Genomic DNA, 18,399 nt, shown 5'->3' with positions numbered 1-18,399 from the left:
TAAATACTGATTGTTCAATAATAGGTAGGAGAGCAAAGAAAGATGGATGGGCATGAACAGAATTGATGAATATAATTTCATATGAAAAGGGCAAGACCCCTTAAGTATATAATAATTGTGCAGCTTAAAGATTTGCTGCAGTCACAACAGCAGTGACCAGGGTTGGCATCAGCATGTAATTGTAAATGAAATCTTGAGTATTGATTTTGAGTTAATGAAATGAGATTAACTATAAAGTGTTACTTTTCTAAAAGGTACAGTAAAATTATGTTACTTAATACAGCTTTGCAGGAATATCATTCAAATCTGGTAGCTACTAACCTGTATGCTCTTCTGTAGGTTTGATAATAGGAGATTAATTACTTTTATTTCCAGCTACCTTAGCTGCTCAAATATCGTGTCTAAGGTTCTGTGAAATGTGGCAGGTGCAGTATACACAAAGTGCATAAGCTTTTTTTGTTTTGTTTTGATTACTGGCAATAAATAACTGTGAACATCCATTAATCCAAGCATCTGATGCCAGTGAAGTCTTTAAAAGAAATTGATCATACATTGTTACCAATGTCTATTACCAAAAAAAAGCCTTGTAATTACTAAAGGCAATTAGTAAGGTCCGTTGACATTTAGTATTTTAGATAGTCAAATAACCTGTATGATCTTATCTACAGAGCATGAAACCACAAATACATCTGCAACCGCTAGTTCAACAGTGGAAATGCCTGACTATTTATTGTGAGTAGTATTAATTCAGTAAAAAAAAATTTGCATTAGGAAATTGCTATATTTAGTGAAGGTACTGTTTCTTTGAATCTGTAGACTAATGCATGTTGACAATTTTTCAGAAAATACAAAATGCTTTTGATCTGCACACTAAAGTTTCCCTAGTTTTATACAATGTGGTGTCTAAGCTGCATTGTTGCTCACAGTGCATCGAGAACTCTACTACTGACAAGTGCCAAAATGCAGTGTAATTCACAGGTTTGAAGGTGGAAGATCCAAATGCATTAAATTTTTTGATGTTGACAGAGAAGACAATTTGACCTTTGTGGATCCTCTCCAAACTAACTTACAACAGACCATTCCACAAAAATCACTGTCTTGAGTGAGCAGCAAAACTGTGCAATTATTCTTTCACCCAGAACAGTGGATTACTTTGCAAGTGACTTGTACTGTCCTGCAGTGCATTTTAAAAATGGTAGTAAGTTGACCATTTGATCATCTACGTGAGGGAAGGATGAAGTAAGACACACTTAGCAATGCTGCTGTTTTAAAATATAAACAGAGTTGAGACCTCTTTCCCCCAATCTGAAGTACAGCCTTGTTCTCGAATAATTTAATCATTCTTCTTCAGACTTCACAATGACTAAGAAGTGGACAAGTTCCCAATTTCTATTTTTGATTTCTCCTTCAAATTCCTTGTTGCTAACTGTGTAGCAATGTTGGTTTATTTTTAGATTTAGTTTTTGAAGACTTGTGTTGCCTGCTTTCAATTGATATCCAGAGACTTCAATTGTGTTGGTTAAAGATTTTCGTCAAGTGGAATTTATTCCTGTAGCAATTGTTTATGCTGCTGTCCATTGATGTTCTTGATATGACTCTCTTGTTTTCCCTGGTGGCTTGATTAGCGAGAGACTTGAGCAGAGATAGAGATTTTATTTGGTAATGACCATTTAAAGATGCACTGGCTGAATAATGCGTTGTGCTAATTCAAACCTCCAGGGAAGAGGCATTTATATCTCATGAGTTGTCATTTCCTTATTTGGTCATAGATTCATTCAGTAAGGAAATAGATCCTTCGGTCCAACTCGACCGAGTTTCCTAAACTAGAATAGTTCCATTTACCTGTGTTTGGCCGATTTCCCTCTAACCTTTCCTAATCATGTACCTGTCCAAATATCTTTTAAATAGTGTAACTATACCTTCAGCTACCACTTCCTCTGGCAGTTTGTTGCACCCTCTGTGAAAATGTTGCCATCCGATCCCTTTTAAATTTTTCTCCTCTCACCTTAAAAAATGTGCCCCCTAGTTTTGAATTCCTTCACCCTGGGGAAAAGATCTTTGTTACTCACCTCATCTATGCCCATCATAACTTTAAACCTCTGTTTCAGCGATAAAGGTCCAGCCTACCCAGTCCCTCCTTATAACTCGAACTGTCCAGTCCCGGCAGTATACGGTAAATCTTTTGTGTACCTTTGCCAATTTAATAATATCCTTCCTATAACAGGGCAACCAGAACTGTACACAGTAGTCCAGAAGTGGTCTCACCAATATCCTGTACAACATCAACATGATGGCCCAACCCTTATGCTCTGGTCTGAGCAATGAAGGCAAACCTACTAAACGCCTTGACTGATCTGGTGATGATCAAAAAGATGTTAGTAAGCAGACTTTGTCAGCGAGTCTGCTATCAGATGATCCCACTATTAAGTGATCAAAGGATCTATGTGACGAACTGACTACAATATACAGTTTGGTGTTTTTTGCTTAGGAAAGCCTAGTTTGCAATTTAAAATTGCATTAGAATACCCCAGTTAAACACAGGACATTTGGCGTCAGCTAATTGCACCTGCTATCAATTATTTTTCAAATGCAGGATTAGGTTTTTCTGCAAACATCAGTTAAATCACTGCTTGGCGATCAATCTTTCTGTCAAAGAGTAATAGTAAACTGGATCTATCTTCCCCAAAAATACTAGGATCAGTTGAGAAAATTTGAAAATTGGAATTTGAGGCTGAGGACAAGAGATTCTTTTGTTAGGTAAGGATATCACTGGAAATGGAGATCAGGGAGCAAAATAGATCTGACAAACTAAACATTGGTGATGTTGCCGAATGACGGACAAAACCACATGAAGCTGAATGCTGTTGTATTCCTGTGTAACCAAACTGGTGACTCTGTACAAATTGCTTTCAGCATTAAACTGGATGGCTGTGTTTCAGCCAGAACAGACCCAATGGACCAAATGGCCACCTTCTGTGCTGAAGGTTTCGATGACTCTGTGCTTCAACAAATTGGATTAATTGGCAGGAAACGGAGTGGTAGTGGAGGATTTTTTTTGGACTGGAGACCTGTCGCCAGTAGTGTTTCACAGTCATCGGTTCTGGATCCTCTGTTTGCCATTTATATTAATGGTTTGGTTGAGAGTATAGAAGGCATGGTTAATAATTTCGCAGATGATGCCAGAATTGGTGGCATAGTAGATGCTGAAGAAAGCTTTCTAAGGTTACAAAGGGACCTTGATCAAATGTGCCAATGGGCTGAAAAATAGCAGGAGGAGTTCAATCTGGATAAATGTGCAATTGGATTTTGCTACAACAAACAGGGTAGGGTTTATGCAGTTAATGGTAGGGCCTTGGGTCGAGTTGTAGAATAGAGGAATCGAGGTTTGCATCACATACAGACAGGTTGGTTAAAAAGGCATATGGCATGTCTGCCTTCATTGCTCAGTCCTTTGAGTGTATGATTTGGGAAGTCACGTTGAGGTTGTACAGGACATTGGTTAGGCCTTTTCTCGAATACTGTGTTCAGTTCTGGTAGTCCAGTTGTATGAAGGATATTATTAAGCTGGAGAGGGTTCAGAAGAGGTTTACCAGGATGTTACCATTTATGGAAGGTTTGAGTTAGAAAAAAAGGCTGGATAAGCTGGGGCTTCTTTCACGGGGGCATAAGGTGTTGAGAGGTAACCTGATAGAAGTTAATAAAGTAATGAGAGGTGTAGATAGTTAATGGTAGTTATCTTATCCCTAGATTAAGGGGTTTCAAGACTGCGGGCACGTTTTTAAGGTGAGGAGAAGAGAGATTTAGAAAAGGCAAGGGGGGCAAATTTTTTATACAGAGTGGTTCATGTGTGGAATGAACTTCCTGAGGAAGTGGTGGATGTGGGTACAATTAGTGTTTAAAAGACATTTGGATAATTACATCAGTCGGAAGGTTTTGCAGAGATATGGGCCAAGAGCAGGCATTTGGAACTGATTTGGCTTGTGATTATGTTTGGCATGGTCTGGTTGTCCAACAGTTTTTGTGCTGTCTGACTGTATGATTCTATGGTCCTTGGGTTCATATTGATCAATGAGTCTTCTCTGCTTTTTAAGCCTGGAGGGTTTTAAAACTTTATCTTGTCTTTGCAGATATGGGTACCAATTGCAAAGAGTAGATGCAAATGAGCACAAGTGAGAAGTAATCGAGGTCTAAAACTCTGGGGACCTGACTCCTTATAGCCTTTGATTCACTCTTCTGCACAGCTGTTGGTATTGCTTAGTGTGTTTAGATTGGTCTACGTTCCAGTTCCTCCCTCTGTTCTATTCAATTTTCATGTTGTCCACTTAAAGGTAATTTGTAAACAAAAGACTGTGTAGACAGCTTCAGTGAGATTAAGGCATAACATATAAAGGTACTTTGTGTAAGGTATAGCCAACTATGTTTATATGTCTTCCTATCATGGCATAAGATACAATCAATGTATGTTGAGTGTGACTGTATTAAACTGTCCATGTTGCTGATAGCAGGGTCAGGTACTTTAACATTGTCTGCCTCTGACTAGGAGATGCCAGTATTGGACTGGGGTGGACAAAGTTAAAAATCATCCAACAATAGGTTACAGTCCAACTGTTTATTTGGAATCATTAGCTTTCAGAACATCACTGGCACTCTGAAAGCTAGTGTTTCCAAATAAACCTGTTGGACTGTAATATGGTGTTGTCTGATTTTTTAACATTGTCTGCCTATGTTCACCCAATTGAATTTTTCAAGTTCTCAGACAGAACTCACTTCAGGGTCTAATTACCTGTAGCTAATCTCTTCCATGGCAAAATTTGTTTGGGGAACAAGCTACTTCTGCCTTGAAATACTTGTCTTTTCGATGTAAGGTTTCCAGGTTAGTAGGGCTAAGAAAGCGGGATGTCAGGCAGGGATCAGAGGGCTGAGGAGGTTTTATTTTAAGGTGATGAAGCCCTGACTTGGCACCTGTATAAGAAGTAATTCAACAGGTGCAATTCCTAGTCACTGTCTAACTTCAGCTGACCTCACAAGATTGGATCATCGAGACTGTTTTGCCAGGTACCCATACCAGTAGGACGAGGGAATGGCACCACAGTAGTTTAATCAGTGTCCTGAATCTGCCAAGCTATGTGTTAAGTGACTCTGGGGTTACACAGCCAAAACATAGCTTATATTGCAGATGTGCATTTTTTTATTTTTAGTTTAGCTTCTTTCTAGCGTATAGTTTTTCCTTCAATTTTATTCTTTTGCCTTGTTTCCATGATGGCGCAGGACCCTGAAAGCTTGTGATTTCAAATAAACCTGTTGGACTACACTCTGATGTCATGTGACTTCTGACTACATGAAAGAAGTCACAGGCCTGTTACTGAATCTTTTGAGAGATGCCGAAGTCAAACGGTCCATATTTGTGTTTTTGGATACTTAGATTTAAATCTGGATATTGATGAAGGATATCTTTTTTTTTAAACCTGATAGCTACCATCCTTGCTGACTGCAGTGCACAGTGCATCCTCCTTGTGCCCATATGTTACAATGGGATGGCTAGGCTTAAGGTTGAGGCATGCATGGTGCATATACTGAAGATGCTGTTACGTCTTCTGGGGATAAGAACCAAGGCTTTTGGCAAATGAGAACATTTGAGTTATCCTAGGCTTTGGACATAAAGTGACATTTGTGTTATAATGTCTTCATGTAGATGGATAAATGCATTTGTGTTTTTTTTTCATTCATGGGATGGGAGCTTGCTGGTTAGGCTAGCCCAGATAGGACGTGAGAGCCATATTACTATGGATCTAGGAGTCGTAAGCAAGCCATATCAGTTAGTGACAGCAGATTTCCTTTTCCAAGAAACATTAATGAACTACATATTTATTTCACAACAGTTGACAGTGGTTGCCATTAGACTAGCTGTTTTTTTTTTAATATTTAAAATTTTTACTGATTTCAAATTTCACCATTCCATCATGGTGGAATTCAAAACCATTTTACTAGAAGATCAACCTGGGGCTCTGGATTTCTGGTACAACTGGGAAATGAGGAAAATACCCTTGGAGTGAATATTGGGGAATTCCAAAACAATTGTCTTGTCTCTGCTTAGTTACCTTCAGTCTTTGAAATGTTGAGTGTTTTTGTTCAATGACATTTAGGAAAGTAGCAAAAATTTATTACTGATAAACTTTAAGGCGATAATGCCTTTGATTTTCTTTCGCTAATTTTAAAAGCAGAGTCAGTAATTTTCAATTTTATTTGCAAAATGTTTTGAAAGTTTGTATGGTGACTGGCTGTTTTAAGCTGGTATTGAACTTCCTTATTTTTGTTGACTTTCTTGAACTCTGCTGTAAAAAGCACATATTTACTGCTTGTTGTTTCATAATTGAGTGGATTAATACATTTTTGCAGAAGTGAATAGAATGATTGTCACAGTCCCCTGTAATAGATTCTGACTGGCTAATTCCAGGAATCTAGTCTACTTGAAGGAAAAAAAAGCGAGGCGCAAGTTTTGAAAGCATTTCTCAGGAAGACATGATCTAGATATTCTGTGCTGTCCTTCCACAGTGCTAAGGCTTGACCTTGGCATGGTCATTTTGGGTCTTTGTTCTGTCAAAACCTGGTGTCAGCTGCTGGTGTTTCCATCTTGCAGTATTGACTGTCAATATTTATAACACTGACCCTTGCTGGAAGAAAATAGCTAGTTATTATTTATGCAGTACTGAATGTTAATTCATTCTAAGTATAAAGAGGAAAGTATTCAGAAAGGATATTTTAGTAATTTGTTGGAGCTTTTAAGAAATTAAGTTTGTTTTGCTGGTGAGTAGCATAGGTCCAGCTGTCCAAATGGATATGGCAGGTTTACAGTCCAATGTTGTGCTTTAGGTGTTATGTCAAGGGTTCTAACATCACATTTGGTTAGATTGCTATTCCAGCACTTGACTGAATATTGGAGGGCATTGGTGTATCAGGGCACAACACCTGAGAGAAAAGAAAAATTGGGAAAACCAGTTTTGCTAGTGTTATAGGTGGAGAGAATTCAGGGTTATTGTTTTGGGTCGAATGACCCTTACTTCTGGGGAAGGGTCACTTGACCTGAAAAGTTAACTTTGATTTCTCTCCACAGATGCTGCCAGACATACTGAGCTTTCTAGCAATTTCTGTTATTGTTTTTGGTTTATAGCATTCACAGTTCTTTCAGTTTTTATTTGCTGGTAGTATTTTATTTTAACGGGGATACTTATTGGTCCATAATTAGACTGTTGACATTTCCTGGTTAAAGGGATAATTTTTATCGTTTTATAAGTATTTGCAAGGTGAAAAGAAAGATGAGTTTCTTAAGCTTTCTGACTGTACTAGTCAGGAGAAACGCAAGAATGCCAAACTTTAAACAATCACTATTTATGCTGCAGCATAAAAGAATGCTGTTTGATTAGCAAGTCATCTCTGGTTGAGATGTTGCCATGGGAAAATCATGAGGGAATTATAGGCTCCCTAACTCTAGAGTAATTCAAAAAAGGTTTGAGTCATCCTTTTTATTTGCAGAGTTTCGGTCCCTGTATAGGAATGTGTGTCACTTTTGACTATCTGGGAGCTTCAGGAGTTCACTACTTCCTATTGCTTTATCTGTGGCAAATTTGGCATTTTGTCGTTGAGTAAAAGACCAAATGTTTTGGCAAAATGTCTCTTTGCAACCATGTTCAAGTCTGTACTGCCAAGAGGTTCTACACAAGTTGCGTAAAACTCAATGATAAAACTCAACCAAATGAAATAGACTTGCGATAAAATCTATCAACCAAGTCCCTTCGTAAAACTGTTTCAGGAATTGTAGGGCACTTGTTCTATCATTTCAACAATGAACTAAATTATATCTGGGACACTGTTTTGATGTGGCCTGTAAAACCATATGACATTTATAGCAATAGCCTATCCTTTAAGGCCATGAGACTCGAGAGCAAAAGTAGGATGCTTCTTTCATCAAGTCAGTTGTACCATTCAATGCGATCATAGCTGATCTGGCAATTTTCAACACCAGTTCCCTGCCTTTTTCCCATAGGCCTCAATTCCCTTTCTGATTACAAAATCTTTCTACCTCTGCCTTGAATATACTTAGTGACGCAGCCTCTACAGCCCGCTATGAAAGTTTCCTGCAGATTGACTAACGTCTGAGAAAAAGAAATTCTTCCTTATATTTGTCTTAAGTGGACAGAAGTCCCTTTTTCTGAGACCTTTCCCTTTGACCCTAGACTCTCCCACAAGGGGGAAAGAAACCTTTCTGTATTTACCCTGTCATATCCCTAAGAATCTTGTATTTTTCAATGAGGTTGCCTCTCATTCTTCTAAACTCCATTGAGTACAGGCCCAACTTACTCAGCATCAGCTCATAACACAGTCCCTCCAAACTCGGGATAAGCTTCTTCAACCTATTCTGACCTGACTGCAAAGCCAATATTGCTGCTTAGATAAGGGAAACAAAATTGTTTACGGTATTGCAGCTGTGATCTGACTCATGCCATATACATTTTTAGCAGGATCTGACTCTTTTGATACTCATCCCTTCAAAACAAAAGCCACAGCATTTGCTTTGCCTTCTCTATTAATTGCTGAACATGTTTGCTATATTTTAATGACTTATGATTGAGGAATCTCACACATCTCTAGTTTTGTGCAATCTTTCTCCGTTTAAATATTATTGAACTCTTCTAATATTCCGGCAAAAGTGCATAATGTCACATTTTCACACATTATTTTCCATTTGCCAAGTTCTTTGTCCGCTCGCTTAACCCCTCTATTTCCTTCTCCAGAGTCTTTGTATCAAGCTTTCAACATGCTTTCCCATGTATTTTGTCACCCAAAATGGAGAGCCATATAGTGCATTCACTTTCCTTCTCCCAAGTCACTCATATAGATTGTAAATAATTGTGCCCCCACAATTGATCCACGTGCTACTCCATTTTAAGCTTCATTCCTTGCTGACACATTCTTCATTTTTGCTGCATTCACGGATTCTACCAGTTCTGAGAAATTAATACTTTTAAAAATCAGATTCCTAACCTAATAATTTCTAGAATTTTCTTCCCATTTTAAGTTAAATAACGTCTGCTTAAAACTTGATGTTATTGTTTCTGAAAAGGCATTTTGGGCATATATTTTGTTCAGATTGCTTCTTCATTTAATTTTGGATCTTGAAGTGTTTTTGTGTATTAAAACAATGCAAGAGAAAATTCTACATATAATACAAATGTTATGTACAGCAGAAAAAAAGCAAGCTGGACAAAATCTTGTTAAACTTTCACATTTGAGCTGTATTAAATCATATGGGTTAAGAGTTTGAGAGTCCTTGAGTAAAAGTTAATACAAATTAAAACAATTATTGTATCAAAGAAATTGTAGAAATCCCAGCACTTTCTTCCCATCTGCCCGTCAACAAATTTCCCATAAATAGCTAGAGTGCTTTAACACAGAAAATTAAAGAACTTTTGTTTTTTCTTTTTGTGTTCAGTTATTGCTTTAGAATTCTTGGTAACAGTATCATTATTTTTGCAGAAAGTACACTGCCATTTCATCATTAGAATTATATCAGAACTATCGGAATGACTTCAATGCAGAATACAGTGAATACAGGGATCTTCACGCAAGAGTTGGAAATGTAACTGAACAATTCATGCAGTTGGGATCAAAAATCAAAACACTTAACCCGGGAACAGAGGAATACAAGGTAAGAGAATGCATATTATTTGATAGACTTTGATGCTGTTCAGTTGTCTCCCATTACACACACACACTTCTTCCTCATAAATCCCCCCACCCACTATCGCCTTACCCTTGCTCTTGCTACCGCCTTTCCCCTGTCTCTCACCCCTGCCCACCCTCTTGCTCACCACCTGCCACTTTCAACCCCCCCCCCCCCCACCTATCTCTTTCGTGCCCCCATTTGAATTTATTAGTAATCATATTGTAACATTGGTTTTATCTGTCCTAGTACAATGTGTTAATTCAGTAGACCTATTGTGTTAAACTTGTTGAAGTGATAGGTGATTTATTAAACTGGAATGATGTGCAACTGCCTTCCTGTTTAATTTGTGCCAGTTCAGGAAAGCTACAGAGCTAGAGCAATTTCATTTGCTGTTCACCGTACTCCATGTCGGACTTTAAACTGAAAGAACAAAGACATAAACAAACCGTAAAATGCTGCGTCCGTTTAACCTAAACTAATGTTTCTGACGTAATAACTGGATTCCTCTTCAATCATTCACAGTGGTCAGGCTGCTTCACATTTGCTGTTCACTATTCTAACCCAATGTGTGACTTCCTTCCTTAAAAATCTGAATAGGATTATGTTCAACAGACCAGTCACTTCAACATGTAAAATTGAGTGATAGACTGAATTTTCAAAAACAATTTACAATAATGCAAAGAGAGTAAACTTTTCAAGACAATGTAAAAGTTTGAAAAACTAAAGGATTGAGATCCCATGGTAATTCCCATGCCCAATGGGCATGAAGTAATTGGCAATGGTTGTAATACAGCAACAACTAAGGTGAATGAAGTCAGTTTGCTTGCTGCAGATCAGTGCTCTTTCTGAAACTCTAAGTCGCAGATCTTGAAAAGGATACGCTAGCAAATAAGAAACAGGAGCACCAAAGAAGAACCCAATAACCTGAACCTCACGAGACAGATTGTAAGGACAAATGTGGTCCCAATCTGAACGTGCATTAATTGAATTATATTTCCAACTAATTGATTACTTATAGTTTAAGACCATAGTCATTTAGAATAAAATTGGCTCTATTCTGTTTAAATTCTTCTAAGAATGCTTAACTAATGACTTATATTTAAAACAGAATTGGTGAAATACAAATTTAGATTGCCATTTAAGTTGGTAATATTGGAAGACCATGGTCGAATTTCATTGCAGTGCATATGTATTTTGACTTGGTGTTAAAAGATGTAATGTAACCACTCCTGTTTTTGAACATCTCAATTATTTACCAACAAGCTGTGGCCTGATGAATTGATAACTTAACATGGGTGAGGGGTGATTCTGGATTAGTGGTGCTGGAAGAGCACAGCAGTTCAGCATCCGAGGAGCAGTAAAATCGACGTTTCAGGCAAAGCCCTTCATCAGAAATATAGGCAGAGAGCCTGAAGGGTGGAGAGATAAGTGAGGGGGAGTGGGGGAGAAAGTAGCGTAGAATACAATAGGTGAGTGGGGGAGGGGATGAAGGTGATAGGTCAGGGGCGGGGGGAGGGTGGAGTGGATAGGTGGAAAAGATGATAGGCAGGTAGAACAAGTCATGGGGACAGTGCTGAGCTGGAAGTTTGGAACTAGGGTAAGGTGGGGGAAGGGGAAATGAGGAAACTGTTGAAGTCCACATTGATGCCCTGGGGTTGAAGTGTTCCGAGGCGGAAGGAGTGAAGGAGGCCCAGGACCTCCATGTCCTCGGCAGAGTGGGAGGGGGAGTTGAAATGTTGGGCCACAGGGTGGGATACCCGCACCAATCAACCACACCGCCGCTCCCTCACCACCAGATGCCTGGAGGAGGAATGTCTCATCTTCCACCTCGGAACACTTCAACCCCAGGGCATCAATGTGGACTTCAACAGTTTCCTCGTTTCCCCTTCCTCCACCTCACCCCAGTTCCAAACTTCCAGCTCAGCACTGTCCCCATGACTTGTCCTACCTGCTATCATCTTTTCCACCTATCCACTCCACCCTCCCCTGCCCCCGACCTATCACCTTCATCCCCACCCGCACTCACCTATTGTACTCTATGCTATTTTCTCCCCACCCCCACCCTCCTCTCACTTATCTCTCCACCCTTCAGGCTCTCTGCCTGTATTCTTGATGAAGGACTTTTGCCCGAAACGTCGATTTTACTGCTCCTCGGATGCTGCCTGAACTGCTATGCTCTTCCAGCACCACTGATCCAGAATCTGGTTTCCAGCATCTGCAGTCATTGTTTTTACCTGGGTGAGGGGTGAGTTTTGTATCTAATGCTTAATGTCTGAAACCATGTTTGAACGTTTGACCTGATATATCAATACACTGATGTTTTTAAAAAATTGATTCCTGTTTTATTGGTATTGTATTTTAGATGGTGGAGGACCAAATATTTGAGGAATATAAGAAATTTAAGAAGGTAGGTACTCATTTTAGGGGGAGTGAAGGAAGCTTTGCCAAATTTTTGGATCTTGTAAATTTGGAAATTGATTTATGCAATTGGTCAGAATTACAAGTTTCTGGATAGCTTAGCTGTTTGTCTTGCTGATTTCTTAAGCCTTAAATTAGAGGAGACTATTTCGTTAACTCTCTCCAAATCAAGTGCTAGATTTTGTTTCCTTCAATTTCACAATTACAGTATAGAAAGAGGCCATTTGGCCTATCCTGTTTGTACTTGCTCATTGAACATTATGACTCTGTCCAAACTCCTGCATGTTTTTCTATTTAAATAGTCATCAAATTCCCTCTTGAATTCCTTAGTAAACCTGTCGTCTCCACAGTTTCATGCAGTGCATTCCAAACTTGGAACACTGCTCTGTGAAAAGATTTTTATCTTGCTTTGTATTTGTTACTTTTGCATAACGCTTTCCTACTGTATCGTATGGTTTTGATCCTGTTTGAGTAGGAGCAGTTTCTTCCATCTTTTGTGTCCGTACTCATGATTATGGAAACTTGTGTCAAATTCCCCCCTTAGCCTTTTTCCTCTGTCCCAATTTCATCAATGTATCCTCATAATTGAAGTTTCCCATCCCTAGAACCATTCTCATAAAGATTTTCTGCATGTTCTCCATTGTGTTTACATCCTTCCTGAAGTCAGTACCCAGAACTGTACACAGTTCTGCTGCTGGGGTCTATCCAGGTGTTCTCCATAGGTTCATTGTAATCCTCCTACTCTTGTACTCTATGCCACTATTAGTGAGGCCTAGAATATTATATGCTTTAACAGCTTTCCCTTCCTGCCTTGCCACCTACAATGACTTATACACCTTTTAGCATAGCACCATTTTTTTATACTATCTCTCCATGTTCCCTGTATCAAAGTGTATTGCCTGTCAATTCTCCACATTTGAACTTTTTCTGCACCTATCTGCCCACTTCACCAACTTGACCATATTTGTTTTGAAGTTGTAAGTAACCATCCTTATCACTTACAGTTCTTCCCAGTTTTTTTTTGTCATCCACAAACTTTGAAATGGTCCCATTTTTTACCACACATACATCAACAAAAGCAAAAATCTCAATACTGACCCCTGGGGAAATTCCACAATAAATCTTCCTCCAGATTAAAAACAAAAACCATTACTTTGTTTCCTTTCCCTCAGTTGTTTTTTTTCTAATCTACATTGCTACTGTGCCTTTTATTCCATTTATGTACCACTTTCCTCTAAGTGTCACATATTTGAATGCCTTTTGAATATCTGTGTCCACTATATCAATAACCTTGCTCTTGTCAAATTTCTCTGTTACTTCATAAACGTTAGTCAAATACAACGTTTCCTTAACAAATCCAAACAACTCTTGCAAATTAATGCCCATTTTCTGTGACTATTATTGCTGTGCTGGATAATTGTTTCTAGAAACTTCTTCACCACCAAAGTTAAACTGACTGGTCTGTAATTGCTGGATCTCATAACAACCATTTTTGAACAAGGACGTAATGTTTCCAATTCTACACACCATTCCAGGACTACCCCTGAGTCGACTGAAGGTTGAAAAATAATTGCATGTGTTTGTGCGATTTCCGCTCTCACATCTTTCACTCTCTTTGGATGCATCCTATTAGGGCCGGGTGCTTTGTCAACTTTAGTAATGGTTTATCCAATACCTCTTCCTTAACAACTTAAACATTTCCTTCTCTATCACCATGGCCTGGGCAGCATCTACCTGATAAATAAATTCAGATGCAACGTGTTAAAGTCACACTTCAACTATGCCTATTGCTTCCATCATAAATCAGCTTCCTTAATCCATCCTTAATCAGCCTCCTTTTTATCATCCTTTTGCTATTGATCTGCTTCCAGAGTTCTCCTTGTTAGCTGCTGGACTTTTTTCATAATCTGTCTTTGCCTGGAAACGTCGTAATGTGGGAAATGGGTATTTTCAAAATAATTCAGAGATGATTGTGTTTGTCTATCAGTTTAACGTTGATCATGCACTCCTTTACAATGCAAAAAAAAATCTCAATTTTGACCAGGCCCATTTTTCTATTTCTCAGCTTAATCAGCTCTTCAGATTTATTCAGTAACTTTATTCTATTGTTCAATTGTCCCCTGACTCTTCTCTTGTTTCTTTCAGTTTCACTGAGGTCATCAATATCTATAGAAACTTGTGTCCTTTTATCACTATTTCTAAATTAGCAATGAGTGCAACTACCTTCTCCATCTAACCCGATCTCTTATACCCATTGTGCAATTTGGTTGTGGCTATCATCACAAGCTATTTGTTATATGTTGTGCTTTATTTTTTGGAAATTTTGGTAGTGTGAATTTGTTTCCTCCTATCTTTTGAAACAGACCCATCCTGCACATCGGGAAGAGAAGGTTCGCTGTGAGTACCTACACAGGAAGCTAGCTCACATCAAACAGTTAATACTGGAATTTGACTCAAACCAGATGTCATGATGATGATCACTGCCAAGACTTCCTTTTCTTAAACATTAAGACCAACTTAGTTGCTTCTGGACACAATGCAAGAGAACTTATTAGTCTGGATGACAATTTGTAGCATTCTTTTATTAAAAGTGAAGCCTTTTGACAGTTGAAGTTTGACCATTGAAAGTGATACAGTCTGCTATTGAAGGACTTGAGAGTCTCCATGTTTGTGACCAGGTTTGACTACCTGCGATTAACAATGTGAACTGAGCCAGAAGCTGCATGTTGTTTCTACACTTTTTGCAATGTATATATGTACTACGTACCAAATCTCCAAGCCAGAAAATAACACTCTTTTAGTATTTTGGCAAATGTTTATCTCCTCTAAGATGCCTTAATATGAATTTAAGACATTAGTCTGCCATGCAGTTTTGTGGGGTCAGTCTTTATATGCAGCATGCATTTCTGATCATAAATTCACCACCTAAGGTTACAGTGTCCTAGATTAATAGCTTCAGGTGACATTATCATGGTACCTAAGACACACATACCTAGCTTTAGCAGTAATACTGCCTTAAGGTGTTTCTAATTAGAAATAACACTCGTATGTGTTTTCTAGTGACTTTTGCTTTGGCTTAGTTTGCTTTTAAATCAGTCAGAAATGATTTATTGTCATTCAAGGGAGGCGATGGCCTAGTGGTATTAAAACTTGACTGTTACTCCAGAGACCCAGATAACATTCTGGGGACCCAGGTTCAAATCCTGCCATGGCAGATGGTGGAATTTGAATTTAATAAATATCTGGAATTAAGAATCTAATGTGACCACAAATCCATTGCTAATTGTCAGGGAAAACCCATCTGGTTCACTAATGCCCTTTTGGGAAGGAAACTGCCATCCTTACCTAGTCTGGCCTATATGTGACTCCAGACCCACAGCGATATGGTTGACTCTTAACTGCCCCCTGGACAATTAGGGATGGGCAATTAATGCTGCCTAGTCAGCAACTCCCTCATCCCATGAACAAACAAAAAAAATCTTAGATAATAAGTGTCACATAAATGTCCTTTAATTTGAATAATATATTCATCCAAGATTGCTTACAAATCTTTTGAGGTAAAAAAACAAACTGGTAACTGTTGTATGTGTTCATGTTTTATCCAATATGGATTTTTTGTATTTAATTACAATTCTCAATATGCTTAAGAGGATAAAGAAAAGTGATTTTAAGTTCAAGAAAATTTAAAGCCCAATTTGGCAAAAACTTTTTACAAATAATGTTGATCTTCAGATTGACTGCACAGTGTTTTAGATGGAAGATTTCCTGTATATTTCACTTAGTGAAAATATGCTATCTATACTCATTTAAGCTGCTGCATCCTTGTGCATCAGTCCATTTACCTGATCTGAGTACAAAATTTATTGCTCAAATGTTTTGCTTTTTTTGCACGATCAGATCAAGATGATTTTAAAATGTAGGTGCCTGAGCTAATAGAAGTATGCAGACTAAAAGATAATTATGTATATAACTATACATATAATGGTAGAGATATTCACCGGAAAGAATTGCATACCAACTTCGTAAACTTGCTGTAAGACCCTAATATGGTTGTGACTCCTCCGTCTTTCTTTGTAGCAAGAGCTCTGGCTGTATCCTGTTTTACCTTGTCTGTGCAGCATTGTAGCATGCACAGGCAATGAACCATGGCTGGTGTGCTTTACAATAGTTCGTATGGTGAAATGATCATAAATAACCATGCTCTGTGAACTGTACCTTGTGTGGTTGAATTGGTGTTTGCGAGATGTGTAATCTGTTTTATCACTGAAATTGCATATCAATGAGTGAGAGCCATTCTGATATTGTTTGTGTAAATTTGATAGTTTTGCTGAAAGTTTGATATGAAAGCATTTCTGGGGTTTTGATAATCATGTTATTGCAGGTGGAGGAATGGAGAATGTGTTATCCCTGGCCAAAAGATCTTGATTAGATCAATCACGTAGAATGTTGGCATGATGAAACATAGCAGCATTCCATGTTATGTCTGATTTAATATTTTGTCAGGCTGATGAATTCAGTTACATGAATTTCCAAAGTTCAAAAATGCTTGTTGCTGTTCGGCATTACTGAAATCTATTAACTGTTTTTCAGGGCAGGAATTAATTAGCTTCATTTTCAGCCTTGTTTAATTTTGTTTCTATCAATTATGTGATAGGAGGTTGAAATTGGCTTTTACAATGTAAAAATTGAAAAATAGCAGTGTCATATTGTTGCTTCAATATGCTTTCCAGGCTTATCTGTGCTAATAATTCCCATTTTTATGTACCACTTAGGTACCAGCCTTAATTGAATTTTCAGAGGTATGCTTCACCCTGAACTTCTGGTTTGAAATTGTTTTTCATATAATTGCCATCGCCATTAGTTTTATTGCCAACTTCATTTCATTTCTTGGATCTTCCTTTGTTCATTTCTTGTTTCCTTTTCATTGTCCATTTCTTGCCACATGGCACTTCACAAAAATGAATCCCTATGTGTACACGTGAACTACATTTGAACCGCACTGTTCTGATCTGAAAACCACAGTAAAAATACTGAAACAGATACAAGACACATTGGAAACGAAAAGCATTTGTGAGAACACAAGTTGACATTTGGAATCCCTAAAACCTCAAGCCTTGTGTTCACTCGGCAGACACTGCCTTACATCCTGAGTTTGTCTCAAGTATTTGGTTGTTTGTTCACAAATGTTATTGGTTTGTTAACAATTGTAACTGAATTTGGCATAGAAATATTTGTAAATCTGCTTGGGAGTTTTTTTTAATGTATCAGGGGCTTTATTTGCATTTCTTTATGAAAAAGAACCTAATTTAAACCACCTGTTCTCAAATGTTTTTGAGGATCTGGGATTTTGTTTTACTGAAAGATGTTTGATCTTTATTTAAGCTACTTGATCTACTCCCTGAACTTCCTTAGGCGCAAGTCAAATTATTTCACTACACAAACATCTAAACCTTTGGTTTGCTTTCTTAATATTAAAAGTCACGTGGTTAGCTCTGACTTTTTTGTGATAGATTGCAGTGTGTATGAGGAATAATGCTGTAGCAGTACTGATAACTTACCTAATTTTGCAAGTGCAGAATTAGCTCTATGATTTTTATGTATTTGCCTCTGGCTGAATGCCATAATATGGCTCATAATTTGACTTATTGAAAGAGTGTCTCTATAATGGCACCAACTAAAATTTGCCTTCTGCCAAACCATAAACATGAGATTGACATATTTTGACTATATCATAAAGAACTCCACATTTTTTAAAAAGCCTTTCACATTTTAGAAATTTTTTATGTTGTTAAATTCTATGGTCGTCCTTGTGTTTCCAAGCCCCCTCCTGCTTCATTCTATTTTAGAGCACAATTCATAGGAGTACAGACTTTAAGTATTGCAGAAAATAGAGGGGTTTGTAAATATTTTTCGTATTGCTCTCATCAGATGCAAAAATACCAAATTTCATAGGGAGCAACAATTTATATTGCATGATCTTTACCAACAGAAAATGACCAGACATTGCACCTTTTTCAGTTAAACAAAATATTGGAAGACAACTGTTTCCTGGTGCATTTCCCACAATAAATGTCTTTTAAAAAATCAGACTTGACTTGTCAGTTTTTATGTTAAAGAAAAGCTTGGGAACAACTCCCAGGTCCTTTTTCCGTGACTGTACCTGGACCTATTTGCTTGCTGACCAATCAGTACCTTTTTCCTGCAATACAAGTTGTTGTTCCCTTTGAAATTTGATATTTTTGCATATGTCCTGGTAAGTG

General features: G+C 38.0%; 1 protein-coding gene across 2 annotated transcripts in view; it reads left to right on the top strand.

Annotated features, from left to right (window-relative positions):
- LOC132834259 (RNA polymerase II elongation factor ELL) overlaps positions 1-15,860 on the top strand; it is a 93,502-nt gene extending 77,642 nt beyond the window's left edge. For both annotated transcript variants that reach the window (XM_060852952.1, XM_060852951.1), the window contains exons 9-12: positions 669-732; positions 9,532-9,703; positions 12,084-12,128; positions 14,503-15,860. In XM_060852952.1, the coding sequence (XP_060708935.1) occupies positions 669-732; positions 9,532-9,703; positions 12,084-12,128; positions 14,503-14,610 (389 nt within the window). In that variant the 3' untranslated portion in view covers positions 14,611-15,860. The remainder of the gene's footprint in view (positions 1-668; positions 733-9,531; positions 9,704-12,083; positions 12,129-14,502) is intronic.
- The last annotated feature ends 2,539 nt before the right edge of the window (positions 15,861-18,399 follow it).

Source organism: Hemiscyllium ocellatum, chromosome 39 (genome assembly GCF_020745735.1).
Source record: "Hemiscyllium ocellatum isolate sHemOce1 chromosome 39, sHemOce1.pat.X.cur, whole genome shotgun sequence".
Classification (NCBI taxonomy): Eukaryota; Metazoa; Chordata; class Chondrichthyes; order Orectolobiformes; family Hemiscylliidae; genus Hemiscyllium; species Hemiscyllium ocellatum.
The sequence above is the reverse complement of the archived record's forward strand: the minus strand, read 5'-3'. Positions and strand labels throughout refer to the sequence as shown.